A 13,961-nucleotide genomic window follows, 5' to 3' on the forward strand; every position below is an offset into this window, starting at 1 on the left:
TTAACCAGTTCATATCCAAGCTCACATATAATCCATTTCAACGGTGTTACCGGACTATGTTTTCATGAAGTTACACTACAAGTGAAAAGTCAACTTTGGTAAGGCTGCATTGTTGAGAGTACAGTCTTGTCACGGAACTTCTCATTTCAAAGGAGTACCCATTTCCTTGCTACTGGATATAGTGCAACCTTAGGCTGTAGGAGCCTCTGAAAAGATGTCCTGAGTAACATCCGGACTCTTTCTTAGAGAGTTACGGAGTAATTTTACAAAGAATTAGAAAAAACAATAAACCCATTTTATTCTATACATTACAGTATGTCTCTCACTCTCAGGCCCTGATACCCTAAAGCATCCTTCAGTCCATCCTTCCATCTCTTTATTGGTCCTCCTCACCATCTTACTCCCTCCATATCTAACACATAAATCCTCTGAGTCAATCTGTCTTTGCTCTATAAACCCAAACTAGTTCAGCAAATCCTGGTCATCCCTCACATGAAAGGGAAATACAAGTAGGATTCCTTTACCATTATTCCTGAGTATAATTCAATAGAATAATATCTTTGCAATTTGAATATTCAATTTTGTTCCCCTTGCTTTTATACAAGGGTATATACATGCATTCCACTAATCCTTAGGCACCTCATCTTGGGCCAAACAAATGATGAAAGGCCTGACTAACCAATTAACCAGTAAAATGTGTAAAATATCTACTTCAATTTGTAACAAAAAATTCATCAATTTACATATATGAATTACAAAAGTAAAAATCTTTAACTCTAATATATTTCTAAGAAACAGATTTCTGTACAAGAGCATAATAAAAAACACTGTATTTGAGTATCATTCTCCTTAGTCATGCTATACAGTTGTCTCTTTTTGTCAAAGTTAAAATATATTATATTATTCCACTACCAAATTCCTATGTTATGGTCATCTCAGTCATGACAAAAAAGGAAGAAGACATCATGGAGTTGATAAAAAAGACTACAGCATAGCATAAAACATGTCATCCCCACGCCTTTAAGCTCAAGGGCCATGCTTCACTAAACTGCACTATTGCCAAAACTTTACATCCCTATGTATGAGAGAAAAATGAACATCCTGGAAAATTTTTACCTGGTTTGTGATTCTCAAACATAAATTCTTTCAAAAATATAATTTGAAACTGATTATATGTATTTGAAAATTTAACAAATTTTCAAGTTTTAGATGGTCGCAAGACTCAAAGGTAAAATAAACTTGCTCATGTTTACTCATGGAAACATACAACAGTCTGTAAAAATGCCCATGTTTAATAGGTCTGGCCATAAAACAGTTAGTATGTTTTGTCATATCTGTAATTTTTGGCAAAAAATGTTTTACTCTAACTTACCTGGTTGCAGCATATTCTCGCAGCCCTGCATGTAGGTTGATATGACTAAACGTTCCCATGCAACCTCGTAATCTCTTATCCTTGCCAACTTTCCAAGTGACAAATAAAGGGCTGAAAGAAGATTATATGACTTAAGAAACATTGAAAAAAAATTTAGTGGTTTCCTGCAATAAAATCTTACAGACAGAACTGCAGTGCAAGAAAAGTAGATTAGCCTCACCTTCAGTATCTTCAATGAACTCTGCACTTCATTTGGTTCACAAATCTCACAGTAAAAAAAATTCAAAAACTATAAAGCCTTCTCATGAAGTGCAATCTTCACAATGTATGACTGAGCCAAAGTTATAAAGCAGCAGTTTGCTTCTTTTTTTAACAATGAGGATGATTGAATGAACAACCTGAGGTTGGACAATTCTTATGCTGGAAAGACACTTCTCAGCCAACATAATAACTGATGCATTTCCTATAGCTTTATGAGCTTCACATGATTCCAATAAGAGTCACTCACTTCTGGTATTCAACACCATAATGTATGACCAACAGACATCTGTCATTCAGCTAGGGAAAGCACTTCTTCAATCCTAGCCTTCTGAATGAGACTTTCTATGTCAGCAAAGAATAGCCAGGGTACTGAATATGAATATGCACTAGTAAAAAATATTAGGTATGAACCTCGTTTATACTTTACTAGTTTTTCTAAGAAGGAGACATGAAGCCATTTACCTTTAATCGTATAATGAAGCATGATGCAATTACTATGAACTATCACGGTGTCAAAGGAGCAGCCCATTATCTACAACCTACCATATGGGGGGTTTTTGTACCTCTACTCCTTAAGGATGACTTGCAAACGCTTCAAATTATTATATTATTTCAGATACTTAAAACTAATCAGCAATGGAAATTATCACTACTCTACAGCAAAAAACTTAGCAGCATTGTATCTGCTACTGAGGAAAATACCCCAGACTTCAATGTTTGGAAATAAAAAAACCTACCAGATGTCCCCTCTCCCCTTCAAGTGGGTAACTGGGTTATCGTAGATAAGGTATCTGGTGCTCTCTACGGTAAAGTATAAAAACTTAGTTCCAAATATTGAAAAAATTCTGTGCATGGACACTAAAAGTAAACAACACATAGTTCTACTGGTCACAAGCTATACAAGAATAAAAAAATAGAGCCTTATGTTCAAAACTGATTTTCTTATCAATGGGTTCCATCATGTGATAACTTAAATCCAGAAACCTACTACCATCACATGTAAAAACTATGGAAATCATGTTAAACATACAAGGGTTCGTTGGTAAAGTCAGGAGTGCTGGGAGGTTCCATATGGTGCAAGTGGCTGTAAAGGACGTCAAAGCAGTAGAAGCACATCTCTGGACTGGCTATGGGAATGAGGCCATTACGTAATGTTCCATTGGCTGTGGGTGTTGAGCCATTGTAACAGCACACCTGTGAGTAAAGAATTCAATCAGGTAAAACATTAATTAAATGTCCAGAAGCAAGCTACTTCTGGATAATTTTATCACTATTACAGTATTACATATATTATACTTGACTGCTGTTTCCTGAATTAACGAAGTAGCGCCAGGAAACAGACGAAGAATAACCCATCCACTCGTACACACACACACACACACACACACACATTCATTTTACATCTATTATACTTAGATGCTGTCTCCTGTGTTAGTGAGGTAGCACAAGGAAACAGATGAAAGAATGACCCAACCCACCCACATACACATGTATATACACAAACGCCCACACACCCACATATACATACCTATACAACGTATACATACATATACATACACAGGCATATACATATATACACATGTACATATTCATACATGCTGCCTTCATCCATTCCCACCGCCACCCTGCCACACATAAAATGACACCACCTTCCCCCCGCGTGCATGTGAAGTAGCACTAGGAAAAGATGACAAAGGCCACATTCGTTCACACTCAGTCTCTAGCTGTCATGTGTAATGCACCGAAACCACAGCTCCCTTTCCACATCCAGGCCCCACAAAACTTTCCATGGTTTACCCCAGACACTTCATATGCCCTGGTTCAATCCATTGACAGCACATCGACCCTGGTATACCACATCGTTCCAATTCACTCTATTCCTTGCACGCCTTTCACCCTCCTGTATGTTTAGGCCCTGATCGCTCAAAATCTTTTTCACTTCGTCCTTCCAACTCCAATTTGGTCTCCCACTTCTCCTTGTTCCCTCCACCTCTGACACACATATCCTGTTTGTAAATCTTTCCTCACTCATTGTTTCCATGTGACCAAACCATTTCAGTACACCCTCTTCTGCTCTCTCAACCACACTCTTTTTATTACCACACATATCTCTTACCCTTTCATTACTTACTCGATCAAACAACCTCACACCACGTCCTCAAACATCTCATTTCCAACATATCCACCCTCCTCCGCACAACCCTATCTACTGCCCATGCCTCACAACCATATAACACTATTGGAACCACTATTACTTCAAACATACCCATTTTTGCTCTCCAAGATAATGTTCTCACCTTCCACACATTCTCCAACACTCCAAGAATCTTTGCCCCCCTCCCCCACCCTGTGACTCACTTCCACTTCCGTGGTTTCATCTGCTGCCAAATCCACTCCCAGATATCTAAAACACTTCACTTCCTCCAGTTTTTCTCCATTCAAACTTGCCTCCCAATATGCTTGTCCCTCAACCCTACTGAACCTAATAACCTTGCTCTTGTTCACATTTACCCTCAGCTTTCTTCTTTCACACACTTTATCAAACTCAGTCACCAACTTCTGCGGTTTCTCACCCGAATCAGCCACCAGCACTGTACCATCAGCGAACAACAAATGACTCACTTCCCAAGCTCTCTCATCCACAACAGACTGCATACTTGCCCCTCTCTCCAAAACTCTTGCATTCACCTCCCGAACCATCCCATCCATAAACAAATTAAATAGCCATGGAGACATCACACACCCGTCGCAAACAAACATTCACTGGGAACCAATCACTTTCTTCTCTTCCTCCTTGTACACATGCCTTACATCCTCGATAAAAACTTTTCACTGCTTCTAGCAACTTACCTCCCACACCAAATACTCTTAATACCTTCCACAAAACATCTCTATCAACTCTATCCTATGCCTTCTCCAGATCCATAAATGCTACATAGAAATCCATCTGCTTTTCTAAGTATTTCTCACATGCATTCTTCAAAGCATACACCTGATCCACACATCCTCTACCACTTCTGAAACCACACTCCTCCTCCCCAATCTGGTGCTCTGTACATGCCTTGACCCTCTCGATAAATACCCTCCCAAATAATTTCCCAGGAATACTTAACAAAATTATACCTTTGTAATTTGAATACTCACCTTCATCCCCTGTGCCTTTGTACAATGGCACTATACATGCATTCCACCAATCCTCAGGCACTTCACCATGAACCATACATACATTGAATATCCTCACCAACCAGTCAACAACACAGTCACCCCCTTTTTTAATAAATTCCACAGCAATACCATCCAAACCCGCTCCCTTGCCGGGTCTCATCTGCAAAGCTTTTACTACCTCTTCTCTGTTTACCAAATCATTCTCCCTGACCCTCTCACTTCATTTACCACCTCGACCAAAACACCCTATATGTGCCACTATCATCAAACACATTCAGCAAACCTTCAAAATACTCAAGCCATCTTCCTCACACTTCACTACTATTTATCATCATCTCCCATTTGCCCCCTTCACCAATGTTCCCATTTGTTCTCTTGTCTTATGCACTTTATTTACCTCCTTCCAAAACATCTTTTTATTTTCCCCAAAATTAAATGATACTCTCTCATCCCAACTCTCATTTGCCCTCTTTTTCACCTCTTGCACTTTTCTCTTGACCTCTTGCCTCTTTCTTTTATATATCTCACAGTCATTTGCGCTATTTCCCTGCAAAAATCATCCAAATGCCTCTCTCATCTCTTTCACTAATAATCTTACCTCTTCATCCCACCACTCACTACCCTTTCTAATCTGCCCACCACCCACCTTTCTCATGCCACAGGCATATATGTGTCAGAGGTGGAGGGAACGAGGAGAAGTGGGAGACCAAATTGGAGGTGGAAGGATGAAGTGAAAAAGATTTTGAGCAATCGGGGCCTGAACATGCAGGAGGGTGAAAGGTGTGCAAGGAATAGAGCGAATTGGAATGATGTGGTATACTGGGGTCGACGTGATGTCAATGGATTGGACCAGGGAATGTGAAGCGTCTGGGGTAAACCATGGAAAGTTTTGTGGGGCTTGGATGTGGAAAGGGAGCTGTGGTTTCAGTGCATTATACATGACAGCTAGAGACTGAGTGTGAACGAATGTGGCCTTTGTTGTCTTTTCCTAATGCTACCTCGCACATGTGCGGGGGGAGGGGGGTGTCATTTCATGTGTGGCGGGGTGGCGACGGTAATGAATAAAGGCAGCAAGTATGAATTATGTACATGTTTATATATGTATATGTCTGTGTATGTATAAATATGTATACGTTGAAATGTATAGGTATGTATATATGCGTGGGTGAGTTGGTCCATTCTTCCGTCCATTTCCTTGCGCTACCTTGCTAATGAGGGAGACATCGACAAAGTATAATAAATAATGAATAAATTAATACATGAGACTGTAAATGTTGCAGAAATGAAGAGAGAAAGCGCTGTGTCTAGATAAGTGGAGTTGGTCCCAGTTGCTTGATGTCATTCAAGGGAGCCCTGGGAATTATCCAGCCTCCCTTAATCAGTAGTGCCATTCTGACTCTGAACCAAAGAATCTGGATGAAATTGTACAGTCATGATCGTTGTAAAGAAAAAATGGAGGAAAAGTCAATGAGGAAAGTGAATTGTTAAGTGTGTCATGCACAGTTAAGTGCTGTGTGAGAGATAAAGAGGATGTGAGTTATGCAGCAGAAGTGAACAAGTGGTTCTTTGGAGGGTGTCGGAAACACATCTCTAGTTTCCCCTTTACTACTCCCTTAAATTTGCTTTGTATGGTTTCAATGGAAACACATTTTTCCATAAACACATCCCCCATGCAATACAGGGAGGCCTGTATTGGGACTTCAATGAAATGAAACTACGGAAGTACATGATCAGCTGTATTGTACTCATTACAAGTTGGAAACTTTCCAACACAAGATCAGAGCAGTCCTGACTTTAGTCTATGTCACAAAACAGCACCTAACATCTAAATCACTGTCACCTTTTTGTTGCAACCAATGCATATCAGCTCTATGGTTCAAAACTTTCACAGCAACCCATGAATGTCAAGAAAGGCATACTAGATAGTAACCAACTGTCCAATATATCACTTTGGACAGTGGGTTTTTAGGCATGGATGACTTAAAAACTATATGGGAAAATAATTCAAGCACTATCATGGGATCATGGGAACATCTCCATGATATGATGAGTCATGGATCATGACTGACCTGATGAGACTAATGCAGCAAAGAGACTGCCTTCTAACACAACAAGAAGGCCATTCATACCAAAGCAATTCAAGAAAAACAAACTGCAAGGAATTATCATTACCCTGTCAAGTAAAACAGCTAAAATAATCCAACATACCAGGCAGTAAGAAAAAATGAAAAAGGTGTGAAGTTCAAACAAGAAGACTTCCTCCTTTCCCTACATTAATCATCATTCCAGTGAAAAAACAGCTTAACATATAAGCAAAGCACTTTTAACAAAAAGAATTCTTCCTTTCCCTACATTAGTAACCACTCAAATAATGAAGTATATCAACTTATTAAGAATAAGCAGCTTAACATATCAAAAAAGCAGTTTTTACAAGAAGGCTTCCTCTTTTCCCTGCAGTAATCACCTCTCCAATGATAAAGCAGCTCAGCTTAATAAAGATTACTTTGTCACCATCTGCTTTTGACTCACCAACCCTGACATCAGCTGCCTCCCAATTTACAGCCCCAACACCAAATGACTCAGAGCATGAATCTGAAGTCTCCAGATAGTTCACATCCCAAGTGTAAAGCACCCTACAACACGAAGTGTTTTACCCATGAAACTCTACAAGGTTGTTCTCTTCCATGCTATCCAAACCCCTCTATTACAACATCACTGCTTTCCAGCAATCAAAATGCCCTGCCTACTGGAAGACTGTTTGTTCAATACCAAAGTCAGTAAGCCCACAAAATCTTTGCCACAACCCAGTGCCATCACCACAATCCCCAGCTTCCTCTCTTAAAGTTTTGAGTCTGAATCGACTTAAACAGATGTTACAAGTTCCACAGGCCCTCAGCAGTCTGTAACAGAGAGAACTCTACAACCCACCACCTCATCAGCTTCCTCCACCTTTTGTGTCATAAAATAGAGATGTATGATCTCTGTGGCTCTCACCTTCATTAACTTCAAAGCTTTCAACGTTGTCAGACATAATATAATCATCAACAAAGAGGACTCATTCCATAGCATGCGCACTTTCTCAAGGAGCGTCGTCAGGCTGTACACTTCGGAGGAGCTATCTCCACTCTCCAGTTCTTTACCTGTGGTATCAGGCCACAAAGATGCGAAACTTGAGTTTCTTCATCCTTATACATGATGCCCTGATGGATGCATCTGCTTGATGGAAGTATGTTGAAGACTCTACCATTGGTATCAGCACTGGCCTTGATGAGGACTTTAGCCCATGCCTGGAGCCTTCAAACATAAAAAAAGAAAAAATTGACAACAGCTCTCTTGAATACATTGTCCTCCAAAACACCCTTAACCCTTTCACTGTAGCTGATGCATCTATGTTCTGATACTTTGTTTTTCTGCTGCTGCTGCTGGGGTGTATACGTTAACAATACTTGAATTTGCCACCTATGCCCTGAAGTATATATACAGCCAGGAATGCCTGTAGTGGCATCCCACACATTATCATATACTGCAGCCTAGTTTATTTCTATATAATGCTCAGAATGCATGAATATGTCAAGGAAGACTGTGCGTGATAAATGCCATTATATTTTGTAATAGTCTATGACGCTATGACACTCTTACAAGATAACAGATATCAATGATAAGAACCCTAAGTAATTGTATTTGTTTGGGACAAAAACATTCCGAAAAGTACTAGACATTTTACTAAATACCCTTGAAAGTACAGTAACCCCAGAGTACTTCATCCATCTGACAGCTGATCAGCATAAGTTAGAAGGCAAATGGCAGGTGGGAACAGTTTCACCAGGTTGGGTTTTTCATCAATTATACTTAGAAAGCTGTGTTATGTTTAACAATAACAAACTTATGGAGATACAGGTTTAAAATATTTAAGATCATCCTACACACAGCATTCAATGGACATCAGGACTGCTGCAGTGAAAGGGTTAACAGCCTCCACAACTCAACTACCAACACCCACATCAAGTGAAAGCTTAGAGTTTGAGTGAACGCAGACAGTGCAAGTTCCATAAAACCTCAGTGGTATGGTATTATAAAGGCCTATACCATACACTGCTTTGTCAGCTTCATCCACTTTATCTATAATAATCTAGAGAGATGATAGATCTCCGTGGCTCTCACCTTCATCCTTATACATGATGCCTGGATGGAAGAACCTGTTTGATGGAAGCACGTTGAGGACTCTACCATTGGTATCAGCACTGACCTTGATGAGGACTTTAGTCCCTGCCTGTAGCCTTCAAACATAAAGAGAAAAAAACATTGACAACAGCTCTCCTGACTACATAGCCATCTAAAACAACCTCCAGAACTCAACTACCACCAACCAAACCATGATGAAAGAGAAGCACAAATGCCATACTTTCAACCAGATACCACACTCTACTGTCATGCTAGGCTCCTGCCTTCTTCAGGCTGTTCAGTTCACCAAATATCTCAGTGTATCTTGGACAATAAACTGAACCAAACAGAACACTTCAGTGACATTATCAGATCTTCTCTATATTCTTCACTAACTCAAGACACTTGGCCACCCTGCACTTAAATTCAGAGAGTATCTACACAACTTTCATTCTTTCCAATTCACCTTCACCTCCCTTGCCTTGTCTTTTTCCTTACCCGCCACAAAACAGGGACTGCTGAAAAAGGCAAAGAAAAGGGAATGCATCATCTGTTAAGAGACACACTACACGGATCCTCCTATCTCTCTTCAACCATCACCTTGACCTCATCTGACAGTTTGGGAAGAAGCTACTGTACCACACATGCTATCAACATTTCCCATCACCTGAGTTGCAGTTCAGTACCAAAATTTCACAAAGCCCATATATACAGACTGATACAAGAGGAACTCCAACCCAACCAATGTAAATATCATCAATAATCAGTACACTGTCACCCCAGTGTTTCTGCAAAGACTGTTAAATTAAACCAGCACCCTCCTCCTTCTAAAACTGCTGCTGTTTGTATCATGTGTGCTTTCTTCGCTTGTTTTCAACCTCAAGCTACAGTTCATTCAGTAAAACATTCATTCTTATTACTGTTATTATTAGTATCATTATTCTATTCATCTATCTATCATCACTACCTCCATCACTACATAAGCAGTTTTGCTACAAGGTAAGTTTTATCATCTACCACTTTCTAGACCAATGCAATTCCAGATATGACAATATGGTAGTTACAGGAATGGCTGAAAGAAGTATAATAGATGTTTAAGAATGGACGATATATATATTTCATTCAAGTCCACAACTAATATTATCTGAACCTTCTTAGTCACATGAACAGTTTGCAGGTTATCTCTGAATCATTTGTATGCCATCACTCTTACCAAACTGATCTGTGAGTTTTCAGTATGTTCCATATCAATATCAAAAATTGTCATGAAAGGACCAACTGACCTGTTGGTGTTTGAATTCCTTTGTTTTCTCCAATTCAACCAAAAATTTTTTACCCCATATTGGTGCTTGATAATGGAGCGCAGGTGTTCAATGTTTTGGAAAAGGAAATATGCAAAGGAAGAGAAGGATGGAAAGTGGTTTGATGAAAAAGGAAGAGGTGGAGAAAACCTTGCATAAGATGAAGCAAAAATGGCTGGAATGGAAGGGAGAGCAGTTGAATTGCAGGTGATTGGTCGGTTAGGTTATTAAGTGTGTGTACGATTCATGGTGAAGTGGCTGAGGATTGACAGAATGCCATGCAGTGCTACTGTATAAAGGAAAAAGGGACAAAACTGAATGTTCAGATTACAGAGATATAGGCTGCTGAATGTACCTGGTAAGCTGTATATGGGAGTGGCAGTTGAAAGGGTGGTAAATGAAGAGTTTCAGTATGGGGAGGAACAATGGCTTTAGTAGTGGTAAAGAATGTGTGGATCAAGTGTTTCAAAACTTTAAAAAAGTGCAAGAAATACTTAAAAAACTGATTTTTTTTATGAATAGGATGCTGATGGGGCTAAATTAAGGGGTCTTGGAGAGAGGAACAGTTATACAATGTGTAGAGGGTACGGGGGCCCAGGAGATGAGTCAGCTTTGCTTGCTGATGATATGGAGATGGTGGCAGATTCAAGTGAGAAACTGCAGAAGCTGGTTCACCATTTGTGGTTTGTGGGGAGAGAGATTCTACAATCATTTTTGCCCAATCTTCTTTACCTTGTATATGTTCCATGTCTTTACTCCTTCGTGTGTATGCACACACACACACACACACACACACACACACACACACACATGCACTAACTTATGCTAGGTTCTCAGTCTACTGACGAGACCCCAAGGAAGGATGAATGGCTGATTGGACTGTTGAAAGGCTGTTGTGACCAGGATTTGAACCTATGTGGGTTTGATCCCAGGCTGCCCATGTATGAAGGATGGTCAGTAGTACTAACTGCCACACCACAGAGGTCTGTGGAGTCTGTATTTGGGAATATGTATGAAAGGTGTAACCTAAGAGTAAATGTGAATAAAAGCACTGCTATTAAGTTTAGTAGTGAAGACAAGCCTTAAACAAGAACTTACACAAGAAGATATATGTTTTGGAAATTAAATGTTTGAGGACAATATATGATGTGAAAAGGGGTGACCGAATAAAAAATGACAGGGTAAGAGAGAGATGTGACAGTAAGAGAAGTAAGTGCAGGAAAGCTGAAGACGGTATGCTAAAATGGTGTGGTTATATGGAGAGGAAGACCACGAGGATATTCATGTCAGAAGTTGCGAGAACGAAAGAAAAGGGGAACACCAAAGAGGTGGAAGAATGAAGTGAAAGAAAGTTTGAAGGTTTGAGACCTGAACAGGCAGGGTGATGTGAGGTGTGCAATGAATAAAGTGAATTGGAGCAAAGTAGTTTACACGAGACTATGTCCTGTTGCTGGACTAAACCAGGACATGTGAAGCAGCTGGGGGAAACTATGGAAAGGTCTTTGGGCCTGATCAAGGACAGGGGGATCTGGGTTCGATGCATTGTACATGACAGCTAAAGAGTGGACATGAGCAAATGAGGCCACTTCTTTCTCTACTGCTGGTGCTACCTCACTAATGTGGGAAATGGCAAACATGAAAAAAATCAATACTCAAAAGTGTGACCATCTATGATCATAATTCCAAATAATAGTGTAAAGGAAAAAACATAAACTATTAAAAAAAAACTGAAAGTACCTTAGATAAATGTCTAAGTGAAGTGTCCTTGTTAACTGGTCAAAGAAAAAAAATACCAAACAATTTTCATGAGCCTAAAGATCAGCTGATTTTTGCTCATGAGATACATCAATCCTTGTAATGCAAGGGCAAAGCTTAAAACAAGGCAGCCAGCCACCAGAAAATTCTCATTTATTGTCAAGTTCATACGATTGTAAAAATGTTTGGTCTTTACAGTCAGCACTGAACATAAAACTGGTGCACAATCAGATAATTTCAATCTGGACTATTCATACAAGATGGTGTCTATCTGTTCCAATTTCAGATTAACCAGTCTCTCTCTTATCCAGCAAAATATAAAGTAATTATTCTTTATGAACCTTATCATCAAAGGCAGTTGATGAAGCAGCACTGTATGCTTTCATCAAATCAATAAGCCTCTTACCTTTTTGCATTTGTTCACAATGTCTATATTCTGATACAGTGTTAGTACAACTCATTTATGTGTCACTTCTTTGCTAGAAGGTCTGTTCTACGATATCTTGCTGATATTTATGCCATAATCACAGGATGTAGAAAAGATCCAAAGACAAAAGCAGCCCAAATGATGAGTGTGAGACATTATCTTGGCAGGTAGCAAATAAAGCTTGAGAGGGAAGTCAATACAAAATGCCCCAAAGCAGCAGCATCAAGAACTACTGTAGTGGCATAAACTTTCAACAAACATTGACAGCAGGACAAAGGATATCTGATAAAATCATATGGATATCAGTTACTAAACAATGCATTTGCACGGTGAGATATTGGAAACACTGTATGCAAGAGCTTTCTGGTTAGCTGAGTGGCAGATCAAGGATATTTTCCTCTATACTTGAAAGTTCACTTTAACATAACCCTAGCTGGTGAACAAGATCAAGAATGCTAATAACTGGGGCAACTCATTACAATCAAAATTTTTTTTTTCTTTTTTTGCTTTGTCACTGTCTCCCGCGTTTGTGAGGTAGCGCAAGGAAACAGACGAAAGAAATGGCCCAACCCACCCCCATACACATGTATATACATACGTCCACACACGCAAATATACATACCTATACAGCTTTCCATGGTTTACCCCAGACGCTTCACATGCCCTGATTCAATCCACTGACAGCACGTCAACCCCGGTATACCACATCGATCCAATTCACTCTATTCTTTGCCCTCCTTTCACCCTCCTGCATGTTCAGGCCCCGATCACACAAAATCTTTTTCACTCCATCTTTCCACCTCCAATTTGGTCTCCCACTTCTCCTCGGTCCCTCCACCTCCGACACATATATCCTCTTGGTCAATCTTTCCTCACTCATTCTCTCCATGTGCCCAAACCATTTCAAAACACCCTCTTCTGCTCTCTCAACCATGCTCTTTTTATTTCCACACATCTCTCTTACCCTTATGTTACTTACTCGATCAAACCACCTCACACCACACATTGTCCTCAAACATCTCATTTCCAGCACATCCATCCTCCTGTGCACAACTCTATCCATAGCCCACGCCTTGCAACCATACAACATTGTTGGAACCACTATTCCTTCAAACATACCCATTTTTGCTTTCCGAGATAATGTTCTCGACTTCCACACATTCTTCAAGGCTCCCAGAATTTTCGCCCCCTCCCCCACCCCATGATCCACTTCCGCTTCCATAGTTCCATCCGCTGCCAGATCCACTCCCAGATATCTAAAACACTTTACTTCCTCCAGTTTTTCTCCATTCAAACTTACCTCCCAATTGACTTGACCCTCAACCCTACTGTACCTAATAACCTTGCTCTTATTCACATTCACTCTTAACTTTCTTCTTTCACACACTTTACCAAACTCAGTCACCAGCTTCTGCAGTTTCTCACATGAATCAGCCACCAGCGCTGTATCATCAGTGAACAACAACTGACTCACTTCCCAAGCTCTCTCATCCCCAACAGACTTCATTCAATCAATATC

General features: G+C 40.0%; 1 protein-coding gene across 9 annotated transcripts in view; it reads right to left on the reverse strand.

The window, feature by feature from the left end:
* Positions 1-13,961, reverse strand: part of LOC139745739 (nuclear protein AMMECR1) — a 113,024-nt gene that overhangs the window by 50,970 nt on the left and 48,093 nt on the right. For 8 of the 9 annotated variants that reach the window (XM_071656254.1, XM_071656253.1, XM_071656261.1 and 5 more), the window contains 2 exons: positions 2,664-2,827; positions 1,373-1,483 (listed from right to left, as the gene is read on the reverse strand). In XM_071656254.1, the coding sequence (XP_071512355.1) occupies positions 1,373-1,483; positions 2,664-2,827 (275 nt within the window). Of the gene's footprint in view, positions 1-1,372; positions 1,484-2,663; positions 2,828-7,938; positions 8,093-8,959; positions 9,076-13,961 lie in introns of all 9 variants that reach the window. The other variant, XM_071656260.1, reaches the window with a different exon arrangement.

Source organism: Panulirus ornatus, chromosome 62, assembly GCF_036320965.1.
Source record: "Panulirus ornatus isolate Po-2019 chromosome 62, ASM3632096v1, whole genome shotgun sequence".
In the NCBI taxonomy this organism is placed as follows: domain Eukaryota; kingdom Metazoa; phylum Arthropoda; class Malacostraca; order Decapoda; family Palinuridae; genus Panulirus; species Panulirus ornatus.